We start from the raw sequence: 15494 nt of genomic DNA, 5'->3' as shown, positions 1-15494 counted from the left end.
GACTGTAGCCTTGAATTGCACATTTAAAGACTGCAGCTTTGAATTCCACAAGTGCAATTCAGCAATTATCTTTAATAGATTATATTCAGACTGAGAACTGTTTTCTTACAAGTGGTGGTGCACTTTATTTCTGAAATGATTTACAGTAAAATAAATAAAGTGAAGGTGTTTTAACATGAGTCAGACTGTCTCTTACACTACAAACACGGCTGCGTCAGCTCTGTACAGGTTTTCTAAGGTGCCATGCAATGTGGCGTGAAGGTTGATATTTCTTACAGCAGACAGTTGAAACATAATTAGATGAGGGTTTCAGTGATACAGAGGCTCTGTGGGATCATAATTGTCTTATAAAACACATTCAACTGATCCCATTTCTTCAAAGGTAAAGTTACAGCAGAATATTTACACTCAAAATGATTCACAGTTAAATACACGAAATAAACAATATTTAAAAATGAAATGGATACAAATAATCAGTATGAAATGGTAAATGAAAGAATAACCTTGAGTTTGTTTTAGGAGTACATCCTACATCCACCAGGTTAGCTTAGTGTGTGGCAGATAAACTATCATTGACTTCAAGTGTTGTGGTTTTGATGGATTTTTCTTTCAGTGCATGTATTTTATATGTAGTAATAATGTAGTAATGGTAACTCTGAAGTGTATATACCCCAAAACATTTAACTTAGAGTCTCAAAGATGATCTCTTAAATGAAACAGGCTGTTGAAAAAAAATTCAGGGAATATTCACTGACCTTTTTGGATCTTGTTTAGCCTCTTGACTAGCTCTAGTTATTGGTTTATCGAAAGTTTACTTAATGTTTCAGTACAACTGTACTCATCAACCATGTTTTATCATGCCACTGTTTTTAGGCAAAATGTTCCAATAAGCCAGATGTATGCTACCTATCTAGTGCTACACAGGAGTAGCTAGCTAGTTAAGAGAATCCAACAGCAAGCAGCTAAACGATTATAAGCTAGTTTTCTCATGAGTTGTTGAGGATGAAAGTAGAAACAGGCAAAAAACCAGGACTCAAAATGAATGCAAAGTGTTGACAGGATGTGTAATTAGGCAATTTTGTGCAAACAGGTTAGCCACTAAGACTTAAAGAAATAGTTGCTGTGTTTCTGTCATTTTCAGATAATCTTCCCTCTTGTGGCCAAAATGTGATTTATGCAACTTTAAGGTTCCCAATAACAAAGAACCTGATGTAGTGTTTCTTTTGTCACTTCATGTATCAACTGCTATACATAACAGAATCAACCAGTAAGTACAACTTTTCTATTTTGATATTAGCAGAGCTAGTATGTAAATGCTAATGTGATGTGCTTTAAAATGTACAGAGCTTTAAAGTCATAGAAATGTGTCTGAACTGATTCTATAATCTATTCTGCAGATAATAGCTGTTTGAAAAATGACCTTGGTATCTCTGAACTGAGAGGATTATATGACAGAATGAAGTCACTCCCTGAACGCCTGTCTTGATACCAGAGCTGCAAACACAACTGGACATATGAGAAAAGCAAGAGTACCTAAACCGCACTCTGTGTAAAAGCTTATTCCTCTGAACAGCCATTTCAAACTGCCTATATGTTCACGTGGACATCACCCTTGACTGTTGGACATCACTAGAAACTGTTTTGGTCTTCGGCCAAAAATAAAAACCTCTTATTTGTCACATTAATGCCTCTTAAACAGAAATGCTTACAGACACGGCTCCTAGAACAGAGGTGGTTTGACCTGCTTGAAGTGTCATGAAATAGATGCCAATAAATGAGGCCCTGATTTTGACACAGACTTAAAAATTAAATGTTTAAATCCAGCACTTGATACAAGGATAGCAACATTGGCAGAGAGGCGAACCCGGTATTACACATACGCTGACACACTGTACATAAAGGAACAAAACCAGGATTATTTACAGGAAGGCTACCTCTCTTTCACTATCATAAATTAGTACATGTTCTTTTCTCTGAAAATCTCCAAAACACTGCTTTATTTTGGAGGAAGTCACTTTTCATTCAGCTTGAAGTTTGAGTACATCTCAGGCAATTTTAGTGTTTATCTAGGGCTTGGACCTGCCATCCATGGCATTTAAATACCGCAGGTGTGTGAGTTTATCTCCATGAGGCTGTTTCATGTATCATTATAACCATATTACTGTTGGCAATGATACATGAGATAACTGTTATTGTTACTCTTGCCATAAGGTTGTGAAGGAGCAGAACCACAGTGAACAAAAAAAGTGCAGGGACATTTACAACCAAATGTTATACCAGAGAAATTCCTGGAGGCTCAAACTGTCCCGAAGACTCCCAAGAAGCCAGTAGTGCAGCACTCAAAGGTCAGCCCCCTTTTATAACAGCAGTGATGAAAAGCAGAAAGCCAGCGGTCTGATGTCTTTCAACTGCAGCACAGCTGCTCCGATACCATCAAGTTGTCATAGCCATAAATCTCCAGCAGGTGGAGCAGGAACAGCCTGTCTCCGTGGGGATCGAGACCCATGGCTCTCACACTCTCCTGGGTCAGCGTGGGATCGGAGCTCCCTGCCACCTCACTGAGGGTCTGGAAAATCCTGTTGTTCTGCTCCAGAAAAAACCTGGATATTCAAGATGTAGAAGGAGGTTGGTAACAATTATGAAAATAAGTGTTCTCTTCCCCCTGTCCTCTATGAATTCCTCCCACATTTCTGTGGATTTAATTTCTTGTTTCTATGCTGAACAATAGCAGCAATGACATGGAGAAGGGACAAAAAAATGTAGCACAAATTTGCACTGTTTGGCCCTTAACAGACCTGGTATTATTGTGTCCTGGGTGATCCGATCACAAGAGGTCAGCTCTAAGTACTAGTGTTCACACTTTGCATTTCAATGCGTCTCCAAATGCGTCTCCGGTGACCACTTGTGATCGGATCTCACTTTCCCGCTCTGTTTGCAAATGAACACGGAGCCTCATTCACCTTAAGACTTTAAAAAGATCGTAAAATACAAAAAAGTGTGATGCAGACTGACAGCACAGAGAGGGGGAGAGCTGCTGTGCAGGCGCTCGGAGTGAGGGAGGGGCGGGTGAGTACGGACTGAAGTGATGACGTGATATGAAACTTGGATCATGAAGCCTGATGCTCCTCTACAGCTGTATTTATCAGTGAAATATATGAACTACACAGCTGATAGACATATGACAGCATGTGGATACCTAGTTTATACTTTATAGTAACGCAGAAATTACAGACATATCGCAATGTTATTGAGTCAGGGCCAGAGCATAAAAAACACACACAGATCGGTGTCATCACTGCGCTGCATTATTAAACTCTGATAACTGCAAGTGTCTTCAATCCATCCTGGGAGAGTTCAGACCTTTACTTAAGGCTGTCCAATTGTGATCCGATCATGAAAACCAGATGTTAATACCAGGTCTGTTAAGGGCCTTTGATTTAAAGACTACAGTGGCTGTGAGAGGAGGATGTGTCAGGAGATTCTGTTAGACTCAATGATTCTTTGATTCAATATTAAGTTTACAACTGTGCTGACCCTTCTCCGCTGGCTGGTTAAATGAATTGTGTTGTACTCACAGAATAAAGAGATCCTCTTCACTGGACACACAGTCTCCGTTTTCCTCCTGAGAGTACAGCAACATCTGCCTACAAACACACAAACACACCCTTTATTTGTAGCCTTTCCATTAAAAATATACAGGAATTCTACAAAGATATGTAATCAAACAGTGTTTCCTTGTGGTACAATGTTTGTTTAAGCAGTTTAATGAAGCTGTACTCAAGCACAGTGGTGCTTTGAGCTAAATGCTAATGTTAGCATGGCGAAATGTTAATTAAAGAGTTGGCAGGTATGGTAGTAACTATGCTTACATTTAGTGTGTAAGCATGATAAAATTAAGACTAAACAAAAAAAAGCTGAGCTAAGGCTGACAGGAATGTCACTAGTTTGGCAGATATTTGGACATAAACCAAAGTAGCGGACATAAATTTGTCCTGACGGTGGCACGGGATGAAAAGTTAAATGCAACTCATCCTCTGGTGACCATCAAAGTTAATATTAGTTCATTCAACATCCAACTGAAGGGCATCCCTTAGCCTGTGCCATTGCCCTTCGGTGACTACGCTTAAAATGACCTTGTGTTAAAGAAAATCCACAACAAAAATGCACTATTTTAACAATAAAATCCATTAATAACTTATACATTATGTGGTTTATGTGGTATGTGATGTGCATAACATGATCTTCTGTTACATGGCATTTGGCCGATGTCCTACTTTGCCAGGGTTAAGATGATTAACCTAATTATTTATAATGTGTCGGTTTGTCGCATATGTTTGGTTTTTGTGATTATTATAGAATCCATTAATCTGAGACAAACCTGCTCAATCGATAGATTTGAAGTATTTTATCCCTCAGAAAAAGGACGTTTGTTCTGCAATGTCTGCATTTGCTACATTAGGTGAGCAGTTTGTTGTGTTCGGATAGGGCTGGCTTGTTCTTTATTTTTGTAATAGTTAAAAAGTCAATTGAAAACAGATTAATCATATGATTTTTACTTATTGACTACATCCTTTTTGCATGTTCTACTGAAAAACAGCTCAAAAACATATATCATTATTAATATATAATTAGTAACTTCCCAAAGCAGCTGCACACTTTGTATATTACAAAGTTCACTCAAACAGAAGGACATAGGCTATTTGTTGGGGGCTATTACAAATGTAAGTATTTACAGCACCTGTATGTATGACTGGCAAAAAATAAACTACACTGCCCGTATTCATGGTGATAAATGAACACACCACCCAGTGTGACTCAGTGATCACTTTTTCTTCGGACACCAATTGCACTCTATGCGACAGAGGAATAGGATATAAAAGTAGTTATTGTCTTTTGGAATGGCTCTAAATTTTGTCGAAATGTGGAAAATACAAAACACCATCCTTAGCCTTTAATTGCAGGCAGAGGTCTTGTTGTTAGCAGTATTACCTACCTCTGTTCAGTGAGCTTGCGATACTTCTCTCTGTCTGCAGTGCTGAGGCGGAGCAGAGGCTTCAGGCCGTCTCTGTAGGTCTTTACATTCTGATTGTCTACATACACATCATACAGATCCTTCTTCTCCTCAAAGATCTTTTCAGTAGTACCTAAGCATACAAACAAAGGATTTAAGATGCCAATCATACGTGCAAAAGATGTATCAGACCAACTCAAGGCTTTTCACACATGCACAGAACACACAACATGTTACATGTTACAACATGTTAAGAGTGTCCACTTACAAGCCACGTAGGAGAGCTCATTCTCCAGTGCGCTGATATCAGCAACATTAACATAGAAGAAGGGGCGAAACTCTGGGACAGCCACCCCAATCCCAGGGATGGAGATGTTTGCCAGGCAACAGCAGCAGTACACTTAGAGGAGAAAAGGGGTTGAGGGTTAAATTCTAAAAAATGATGCTTGAGTGTCGGACAAAAAAAAGGGACAATTTATCACAAATCCAGATAATTCTCACCTCTGTAGCAGACCACGCCCACAGGTGGTGGGGAGAAGATGAGGATGCGTCTGCGGAGGAGAGCCAGTTTCCACAGCACCATGATCTGCTCCCCAAAGAAGCGGATGAACTGAGACATACAGCCTGCAGGGTGGGTGATCTGGTCCAAACACAGAGGTGCACACGTTTACTAAGTAATTTAGATTTTAAAAACACTCTTCTGATCTTCAGAGACAGAGACACTGGCTGACATGGTTGGAGAACCATAGATTTTCCTATTACCTTCATCTCAGGGTGCATGCTGTGGTTGATTGCAGCTCCCCAAGCATTGGCTGGACATGCAGTAACAACACCATCACCACTAGGTGGCAGAAGTGCTCTCTTGTCCTCATAGAAGGCCTCTAGGGGAGAGTAGTGACCTGGGGACTGGAGCTGGAGCCTGGAGCAGGAGACAAAACATAATTGTAAACTTATACACGTTTAAACCGTAAGATTATAATATTGACACAGGAAACAAGGTACATAAATACTTTAATCAAAATATAGTTCCAGTGCTATGATCCTAACTAGAGCTCTTCCAATCAATCCCAGTTTATATTTAAAAAAGGATGCATAGAGTGCTTGGTGTTCTTTAAACACAAAACAAACATTCATGAAGTTACAGTTAATTGCTGTAGCTTTACCACAAGTCTGCCAATAGATCTACACAGCCAACAGAACTCAACTTCTTTTTGAAAGAATTCTGCAACATTTAATACTACCACATTAAATGTGGTTAACAGTAACTAATTAGAAAGGAAGAAACAGTATTGTGACACATAATCAGCTGCATCTCTTTGTAATACAAATTATTTGGCCTGAAAACCCTCATTTAGTAACAATAGACAGGACTTAACTAAACTACCACCAGGGCAGTGAGCTAAAGATCCGTCTGGAAAAAATATGAAAAATATGCTGTCAAACTGTCAAAGTTCAGAGAAAAAAAGAGTTGCCTAACATAGCTAGACCCTTTACTTTACTTATTTTTTATGAAGGCTTTATAAATTACTCTTAAACAGCTTTCCCTGTAAAGTACATGGAAGTAGAGAGACGAAAAATGGCAACGTTTCTGTAAATTCCTAAATATCTTAACCACCTCATGACCAAACAGTGCGCTCTTTATATAACTGCCATAGCAGTCAACAGATGAGGAATCTGGAGCAAGCTACGTGGGGAATGATGAGTAAGGAGCATGACCGCTGCATGACTGAAGGCCAGGAGAGGCCAGAGTGTGGGAACTGTGGGAGGGGAGGGAGGAGGATAAAGGAAAGCAGAAAGAAAGGGGGAGTGAATAAAGAGAGAGCTGTGTTCATGAACGAGTGTGACAGGGATGTGACAACTTTTAGGATGTAACAGTGAAGCACACGGGCCTGTCCACCTCTGCAAAATTACAAACAGGGTGTAAAGATAATGGAAATGTAGAGTTGTTGAAAGACATCATGAAAAAAAAGCAGTCATGGAAAATGTGAGAGTGGTCTATCTGAGATGGAAAGGGAAAGAAAAGAGGAAGTTGTCTCAGAGGAGTCAGAAAGCTGCACCAGCAGCCTATAGAGGCCGTGAATGAGCCCATATTTGAAGCCTCTTGCTGGTGGGACCTACAGTTGAGTGAATTCTTGTGTGGATCAACTTTTTTGAATAAGCCATGCTAACAGTCTGGTTTTTTTTGGTCTGTTGGTCAGTTGACAAATTTGGTCCAGATTTAAATGTTCTCAACAGCTAGCTTTACTGCCAAGAAATTTTGTTCAGATCTTCAATGTAATTGCACAGAATTAATTGCATGGCCAGCTCGCAGATTTTCACCCTCAGTCCTATCATGCTATTATGGGGAGCTAATGCCATTATGGTAGGAAAAAATAAATGCAATTTCACTCTGTGTCTTTGGAGGATGCTATCCGCTTCTCCAATGGGCCCTTGAAAGCCTCCGCCAGATGATGCGTTTTACATAGTCTGGCGGAGGCCAGGGAGCTTGCTAAACTACACTTCCTCAATCTAGGACGCCCGCTTCCAATGTCATGTCATGTTCAAAATCGTCAGGTTTGAAATGTAGACTGCAGACCCGAAATTTTTTTAGATGATCCACTGGTATATTCTCGTCGTATTTCAGATTCTGTTCTGCTCTGAGCCATTGCCTGCAGCGATCAATGTCCTTGACTGGAAAATGGTAGTATTTCACTCCAGTGTCTCTTGCTGGGATGTTCCTTTCAGAGGGAGGGGCGCAATGCACATGGGGTGTTGTAGGAATGTAGAATGGGCGAAACCACAAGCTGTATGTACAACTTTCTCCACAGCTCCGGTGCTAATTTCAGATATTATTGCTTCTATCGACTGCAGAGAACACCAGCTTTGACTGACAGTGGCTTTTTCCAGGGGTGAATTGCTCCTTTCATTTTTTTTGTATCCTTAGCCTAGTCCCAAAAGTAGAATTGTGTGTTTAGGAGTCTTTTTTGCCCCTTGTAAACTGAAGCAATTGCAAAACAATAAGTCATAAAGTTGATAATAAACCATTGTAAGCTATTAATCATGTATAGAATGGGTTTTTGCTTTTGTCTTATATACTGAATTTATTTGACTTTCAATCTGAAGCAACACTGAAAGTTCTTAGAGTGCTTAAAATAGTTTTTCCCCCCTATGATTCCATGACAACAAGGCAAATTTAATCTCTTTGGGAAAATTGTGTGATATTGTACATAACTCCAGAATGTGTACTTCATGACCAAGTATATTTGGGTTTTGTCATGTGCAATAGCCCCATTGTCTGAAGCCCCATTCACACATGCACTGCACTCCTAAAAATTTCCCAACATTGTCTGGGTGGGCTGCATGTGTGAATGCAAAGTTTTCATCCCGACTTTTTGCAGACTTTTGCGGAGATCTCCTACTGTGAGGGACATGTGTGTAAGGGCAACTCTGGAAAAATTTCAGGGGCAGACTGTCTCGAAATTTTCTGGAAAGAAATACTTTATTTAGCCACGGGGGAAATTTGGGCGAAATTGTCAGGAGTGTCAGTAGCATGTTTAAAAAAGGGCTTTAGAAACAAGCTCCTCTTACCTAACCTGGTGCTCCAGGAAGCTCATGTAGCGGTAGAGCAAGGTGTAGGAAGGAGACAGGATTCCTACAGACTTCATCCTCGCTCCCCTTTCCACCGTGCTCTCCACTGGCATGTTGGCAAAGCAGGCGAGGCCGAAGTAGTTGCCTTTCCGGAAGTATCTGTGGACAGAGAGGGAAGGAGGGAGAGAGGGAGACAAACGAAGCCATGAGTCATGAAAAGAAAAGACACTGCCAGATGGCTGGGCTTTTTTTTTTTTTGCCAGGCAACGCTTTCTGTCGTTTTGTCCTGCCAGGAGGAAGACATGGGGCCGCATTCTAATAATCTAAATTAGCCTCTTCCACTTGTTTTTCCTTTCGGTTGGGAACAACTCCCTCTATTGTGCATATAGGTTTACAGATCATGCACACACTTACATGAAGTCTGTGGTGACTCTGTGGGAGCCGCTGGCAATAGCTTTGAACTCAACTCCCTCCAGGTCCATATCTTTAGGCAGACACCACTCCAGCATGTTTCCTATCACACCCACACACCAACGGAAATAATATCAAAACACACAGGTATGCAGGATATATGCTGATACAACACCAGACAGGAAATATATTGTCACAATTTCATTTCATGCTCATGAACAGTGACACAGCCAGACTGGACTCTTTTGAATTCATTAAGTCGGACGCTGATGCTCGAGCAGAAGGACTGAAAGGAACGGGGAGACAGAGAAGGTGACTCAGCCAAGCCAGTGTGTTTTTCCATCTAATTATTCGCTACATGCATCAGTCAGTGATGTTTCTGCAAGAATATGAGGTAAACTGATCGGATTGAGCCTACAGGTCTGCATCATCCCCAGAGACAGTTGAACACCAAAGATGCTCTATTGCCATTTTGACAGCTATATTTAGCTTTAAGTATCCTGCAGTTCAAAGTACATAACAAAGATGTGTTTTGTCAAGACTGACCAGTATTAAAAGGTTGTTAAAAGACAATTCTTAATACATAATTCAATCCCATTTGTGAAAGGCACAAAATTGGATTGCTGAGCTTTGATTTGCGATGCATATCTTGATGTTTGGCGAAATTCTGTATGGAATTATCCCCCAAGTATCCGCTTATTACAAGTAAAATACTGAAACGAATCCTAATCCTATCCTCTACTAGTATATATTCAGTCTAATCTCATTTGTTAGCCGAAAAAAAAGAAACCTTGTTTGCATTTCTCTCCCCCTCCCTCTCTTTCAAAAGAAAAAACTCAAAAAAATATGGTTAAAGCAAAACATAATACAAACAACACCCTCAAAACCAAGACAAATGTCCTACTTTACCTACTGCATATTCTCGTATTGCATTGTATCGTATCAGATGCTGGAACTAAGAAAACATGGAGCATTGGCACATCAGCAGACTGAAAGTCCAGGTGAACAGTATTGACTGTTCGGACCAGGAATTGATCCACCTAATCTACCTGCAGTCTCATTTGTTGGCTATAAATTGAGGCCTTTCCTGCAAACCCCATCAGACTATATGACATGATGGTAGCAGATTAGTACAGATACCACAGACACTTCCATTGGGCAGATATTAATAATGGATAGATATAGATGGATTTGAAAGACAGCCTTGTTAAAACCTCTTCAACACCCCCTTCATGTTACGTGCTGCAATAAAAAAAATTGCCCAGTTCCAGTCTTAAGGAATTAAGTCAGGTTTCTTACACCTTAAAACATTAAATCTTGCTATTTAATTAAGTATTAATTTACCCTCTAGTTAAATAAACTGATTGGCTACTTTTCACAGGGGCTTATTGTGTCTTTAACATGCCCCTCATTAATAATATATAGGCTAACACTGCAGTCACCCAAGTGATTGATTTTCCTCACAGAACTCATCCTTTAATAATGACATGTCTGTTCCCTATTTAGGCTACAGATTGTGTCATATCTTTTTTTATCATGTCTCTAAACTTCTGGCCAGGTCAGAAAAAGCCACACCTGTAGGAGAGGGCTCTGCAGACTTGCTACAAACATGCGCTCTTCATTTTGGGCGTCAGGCATATTGCATTAGACGAGGAAGGCTTCTCGTTTTTCCTTTCCCGTCTTTAAAAATGATTATTTTCCTTTTAGTGTGAACATTTTGAGTTGCATATAATAAAGCTATGATAACGTCGTGTTGCATATTTTATGTCCCACCTGATCTAGTATTGAATGTTACCACAAAGACAGAGACAATCTGGTCCTTTTCCTCCCATTTCACCATCCTGTCCTCCAGCGTCACCTCCCTCGATTCTGAATCCGAGAGATGCTCTTCGGTGTCGGGATGCAGAGCTTCATCCTTGTCCGCTGGGGTGATGGAGGTCGCGGGTGGGTCGATGCTGCCGTCTGCGTTAGAGACAGACCTGCCGGGAGTGGGACCCCCCGGACCGCTGCTCCACCCAAACCCCGGCGCGGAGCATCCTGGTGAGGCACGACTGTTGGAGGGGCTCGACAATCGGTCCTTGGTGTTTGCTGTCGCCGGTGCCGCTCCGCCAGGTTTCTCAGCCGACGGAGCCTCCTCCCAGTCCAGCAGAGGAGCTCGGTCCGACCGCTCAACCATCCTGTCGGCGGTCCCGCCTCGTCAGTCTCACCGCGGATTGTAAATGTTGTCTCAGCCGACAGGCACCAGGTCCATCCGTGGATGATACAGCTCAGAGAAATTCCCTCATTGGAAAGTTATTCAAAACTGTTCAGAACGTTTGCATTTTGTATTAAATTAATGTTGCGAGTACCAGTTTTAACATCTATGTTTTAATCTCTCTTGTCTGAGATGATCATAAATTTGATGCTGTTCAGAGAGGGCAACTCCTTCGTCTAAGGTGAGCTGCATTCAAAAACACTCACCAGTTACTGCCAAATTCCCTTCACTAAGAATAGCTTTTAAACATTTGGGAACATTTATCAATTTTGGCCTCTTGAATACATCCTGTATCAAAGCGTCGGGATGAATCTTGCTTTACAAAACAGCACTTTCGCTAAACATGTGTATTATTTTTAATAATACAGTCCAACTACACTTATTATGTATGCAATCTAAAAGAATGTAAATGCGCTAAATAAGTGGGGGGTTTTTTAAGTTGGGGGTTTAGTGTATTTCACACTTCAACATGCCATTTTAATGTGTCGAATGTTGCATAACAATATCCACAGTGCTGACACAGTTCAGCGACACGTCAACCACACGGAAGAAGGTCTCTGTCCAACCTGCAACTGTCTTGCTGATATAAGGACTGTAGTTTTACCGAAATGGGTTGGTATTTTGATATTTTGTTGATAGCATACTTTGGTATTTATTACTTACATGCTTCTGTATGATAAGATACCAATGTATGTCTGTTATATGTCTGCCTGCTTCATTAAACGCGTAGTGCGACTGTTGTCGGCTAGCTAAGTTAGCTTATGTTTCCTATTGACAGTGAATGCCGTATGTATTTTAACCATGGGGTTTCGATGTAGACAGTACCTAAACGTTCCCTTTACGACATGTTCAATTATAAATGTTTTTGGGTTTTTTTAACAATAACTGCTTAATGGAATTGGAAAATCTGCAGTCTTCACTTAAATCTGTCATGCCTTGACGTTAGTTACTGAAGCTAAGCTAACCTCAGCTAACTTGTTCAACCACCTGAGCGAAACTGAACGAGGCTATTTATGCAACTCAGGCAAAGAACTGGGGTTTAAACACTTTCAGAAAAGCTCACTATTCACTTGAGTTTCACAACCAACAAACCAAAACATTTTATTCATGATGAAGATGGAGCAATAAGATATTTGCTGTTTTAGTTGTCAAGTAAACCTAAAGTACACGTTCTATCCATCAATTAATCAAAAGTTTCTTTTCTCAGCACTAATTTGTTCCCCGTGTTTGTCTATTATTCAGGTGGTTTTTTCAGTCTCTTCTCAGGCCTGTTTGGCACTAGGGAAATGAGGATTTTGATCCTGGGTTTGGACGGCGCTGGAAAAACGACCATTCTGTACCGACTGCAGGTTGGGGAAGTGGTTACCACAATCCCCAGTATGTACTGGTTTGCTCTATTTTGTATTTCTGTAGTTATTAAATGTCTATTGAACTTTCTCAAACGCCATTTTCAAGCGGAAGGAGAGGCTAAGTAAACACAGGAAACCAGTCTAGTTGGACTGGTTTTTTGATAAATGGACGGGACAGCGTAAAATATGCTACAGTTTTCAGTTAAATTTTACTAATACATTAACACAATGCAGTATTTAAGCATTCTTTCTTATATTTAGTCACTATCAAACAATACTCTTTTTTTTTTTTACCAAATCTCCCTCACGTTACATAGCCTGACAATAGAAATTGTACTTGTTGTACGCAGCAGATATATCACACTGTACGTGCAGATAAGATGTGGTGATAATCAGGCTCATCTTCTGTGTTCTCACCATACCTTTTGGGATCTCTCTCTGTACAGCTATCGGCTTCAATGTCGAGACAGTCACATTCAGGAATCTGAAGTTCCAGGTGTGGGACCTGGGTGGACAGACGAGTATCAGGCAGGTGGAAGTATTGAATGTTGGCTGTGCTCCTAAGCACACGCTAACCTAAACCCTACCCTAAACCCTACCCTAAACCCAGCGAATGTGTGGAACACAGTCATAGCTTTGAAATGCTTGTTTGAGTTTGAGTATTAATGGAGAAATCAAGTTTTTGTACATTTCATATTTAGGATACTAAATTTAAATTTTTATCAAATTGGTTATTGTTTATATAACTCCAAACAAGTACATTTCATGTTTTAACCTACTTTTGCTAAATCACTCTGAAGTCTGACTTTCTCTTCTACCTCTCTATCCTCCTTTCTGCCTCCTCTCCCCTCTGATGACCCTTCTGCTCAACAGGCCCTACTGGCGGTGTTACTACTCAAACACAGATGCAGTCATCTACGTCGTTGACAGCAGTGACCGCGACAGGATGGGCATCTCAAAGTCTGAGCTGGTGGCAATGTTAGAGGTAAGCAGGCCTATTCTCTACAACCTAAAACATTCAAGCAAGCCAGATGTGAAGTGTACCCTAATTTTCCCTTACTAATTTTAACCCTATAAGTCACTTTTAAAATGTCCTTTTGAGTGGATTTTGGCTGTAGAGGCGGAAAGCAGCGGTTATAATGCATTTCTGGATCATCTAATGACGATTTAGCATTTAATTACTCTCTTAATAAAGATATCTGCAAACCATTTCTGTTAACCATACTGTCGTAGGAGTCGTCTCTCAACTTGTATGCTTTTGCTTTTCATCATGTAATTTTGCAACCTTGTGTTTTATTCAGGAGGAAGAGCTGAAGAAAGCTATCCTGGTGGTATTTGCAAACAAACAGGACATGGAACAAGCAATGACGCCCACTGAGGTGGCCAACGCGTTGGGCCTTCCCGCTCTTAAAGACAGAAAATGGCAGATCTTTAGGATCTCGGCCTTAAAAGGCACAGGCCTGGACGAGGCAATGGAATGGTATGCTTCATGACATTTGAACAGCACACTACTTTGTTGAAGGCTCATTAAAATGTTGATTAAATATTCCCTTTTGTATAACTTTTTTTAAGTATATTGCACAACCTGTTATCTGTTCTTTGTGTTTACTGAGGCTGAATTGTATTTGCTTTACTCTCTCAGGTTGGTGGATTCCCTCAAGAGTCGGCAGTAAAAGCTCCCACCCATTCTGTACATACTCCTGACCTTTGACCCTTCTGTATGAAGCCTTGTGACTGACCCACCCCCACCCCACATCCCACTTTCCACTTTCCACTTTCCACTGGACCAGTGATTGCACTCCTCCCCACCTCTAACCCACCTGAAGCCTTGGCCAAGCCCTCCCAATGCCTAACGCCTTTCAAGCCTGGGACTTAGAAGCGACAGCTGCAGTAATGTCTGGACTGGACACAAACACAGCCCCATCTCTCCTAATGCTGGTGGCACAACGGAAGGTTTCAGAGAGCTGTATGACCTCAGTGATGGATGGGCCACAAGTTAGTATTTATACCTGTGAACAGACCTGTTAAATGTTTCCTGTTTCCTATTTCATAAATCCATTTGCAAGCATCAACATTCAAATCAGTGAATGGATTAAAAGGAATAAATAAGGTGTGTTAAAAGGCCATCCACTCTGAACCTCTGTAGCTTTCTGAAATCAGGTGTCTGCTGGACAATGCAGCAGTTCGCTTTTTCTTCTCCCAGAGGGGTCAAGTCATTTGCACGTAGTGACGCCAGAAGTTGTTCAGTAGTTGATGGGCACTACTGTCAGCAAGAAGATGCAAGAAAAATCCAGCAGGAGGCAGCGTTTTCCCAAAGGAGGATTAACATCGTCACAGGTTTGACAATAACTCGAGGTCCTGACAGGAGCAACCAGAGGACAGACAAATTTCATCACCCAGAGGCAGCTGCTTGATCACCAACTTACTACATAAAAGTATGCTGAACTATCGATAAAGTATTTTATCTCTATATTTAGTGCAGCACATAAAATCCAGTATGGATAACATAACCTCTCTGTTAACAATCTGCTGACTTGTATGAAGTGTTTTGACTTAATAGCAAATTTGGCCTCCAAAAACACCATCTACTTTCTGTCCTTTTGCCAAGTGTTACTGCAGCTTGGGCTGTTTTTGTGAGATATCTTGAGGGTGATGCAATGTCATTTTTTCTTTTGTTTTTTTTCCTCCTGTTAATTTGTGTGTTTTGACATTTTTTTAAAAGTAGTTTAGTAGTTAAAGCATTTTTCCATTGAAATCCTTGAGTACAGCTTTGGCATATAAGTCACAGTTATTGAACACTAACTTTATGCTTAAAGTTTTATGGTTGAATATTTATATCAGCTTGTACAGTGAAAATGATTCTCAGTAAAGACTGCTATCAGTGCTTGTACCATTTTGTGTC

The 15494-nt window shown here is 40.6% G+C and overlaps 2 protein-coding genes across 3 annotated transcripts; one reads left to right on the top strand and one right to left on the bottom strand.

Annotated features, from left to right (window-relative positions):
• Positions 1 to 63: 63 nt before the first annotated feature.
• Positions 64 to 11369, bottom strand: LOC138599736 (DENN domain-containing protein 11-like). Its single transcript, XM_069671491.1, has 9 exons — positions 10763 to 11369; positions 8993 to 9092; positions 8579 to 8737; positions 5774 to 5930; positions 5513 to 5651; positions 5280 to 5411; positions 4994 to 5144; positions 3576 to 3644; positions 64 to 2600 (listed from the first exon to the last, which is right to left on the bottom strand). The coding sequence occupies exons 1-9, from the start codon at positions 11163 to 11165 to the stop codon at positions 2405 to 2407; spliced, it is 1506 nt and encodes a 501-aa protein (XP_069527592.1). The 5' UTR covers positions 11166 to 11369; the 3' UTR covers positions 64 to 2404.
• arl1 (ADP-ribosylation factor-like 1) lies at positions 11098 to 15485 on the top strand. Of its 2 annotated transcripts, XM_069671492.1 has the most exons (7): positions 11098 to 11424; positions 11756 to 11855; positions 12486 to 12620; positions 13039 to 13120; positions 13466 to 13577; positions 13894 to 14072; positions 14235 to 15485. In XM_069671492.1, the coding sequence occupies exons 2-7, from the start codon at positions 11852 to 11854 to the stop codon at positions 14263 to 14265; spliced, it is 543 nt and encodes a 180-aa protein (XP_069527593.1). In that variant the 5' UTR covers positions 11098 to 11424; positions 11756 to 11851; the 3' UTR covers positions 14266 to 15485. The 2 variants fall into 2 exon arrangements, with proteins under 2 accessions (XP_069527593.1, XP_069527595.1); XM_069671494.1 differs by lacking the exon at positions 11098 to 11424 and having other exon boundaries at positions 11697 to 11855.
• Positions 15486 to 15494: the final 9 nt, after the last annotated feature.

Source organism: Semicossyphus pulcher, unplaced genomic scaffold (assembly GCF_022749685.1).
Source record: "Semicossyphus pulcher isolate SPU_LCO1_2020_fin unplaced genomic scaffold, fSemPul1.0.p SCAF_20, whole genome shotgun sequence".
In the NCBI taxonomy this organism is placed as follows: domain Eukaryota; kingdom Metazoa; phylum Chordata; class Actinopteri; order Labriformes; family Labridae; genus Semicossyphus; species Semicossyphus pulcher.
The sequence above is the reverse complement of the archived record's forward strand: the minus strand, read 5'-3'. Positions and strand labels throughout refer to the sequence as shown.

What these genes read in the sequence shown, in the direction of transcription:
- LOC138599736 (XM_069671491.1), bottom strand. Translation starts at nt 11,165, where the DNA reads ATGGTTGAGCGGTCGGACCGAGCTCCTCTGCTGGACTGGGAGGAGGCT. An exon ending in GCATGCACCCTGAGATGAAG is followed by an intron (nt 5,652 to 5,773) that starts GTAATAGGAAAA and finishes TGTTTGGACCAG; the next exon opens with ATCACCCACCCTGCAGGCTG. An exon ending in CGCAAGCTCACTGAACAGAG is followed by an intron (nt 3,645 to 4,993) that starts GTAGGTAATACT and finishes GTGTGTTTGTAG; the next exon opens with GCAGATGTTGCTGTACTCTC.
- arl1 (XM_069671492.1), top strand. An exon ending in GGTGGACAGACGAGTATCAG is followed by an intron (nt 13,121 to 13,465) that starts GCAGGTGGAAGT and finishes TCTGCTCAACAG; the next exon opens with GCCCTACTGGCGGTGTTACT. An exon ending in AGCTGGTGGCAATGTTAGAG is followed by an intron (nt 13,578 to 13,893) that starts GTAAGCAGGCCT and finishes TGTTTTATTCAG; the next exon opens with GAGGAAGAGCTGAAGAAAGC.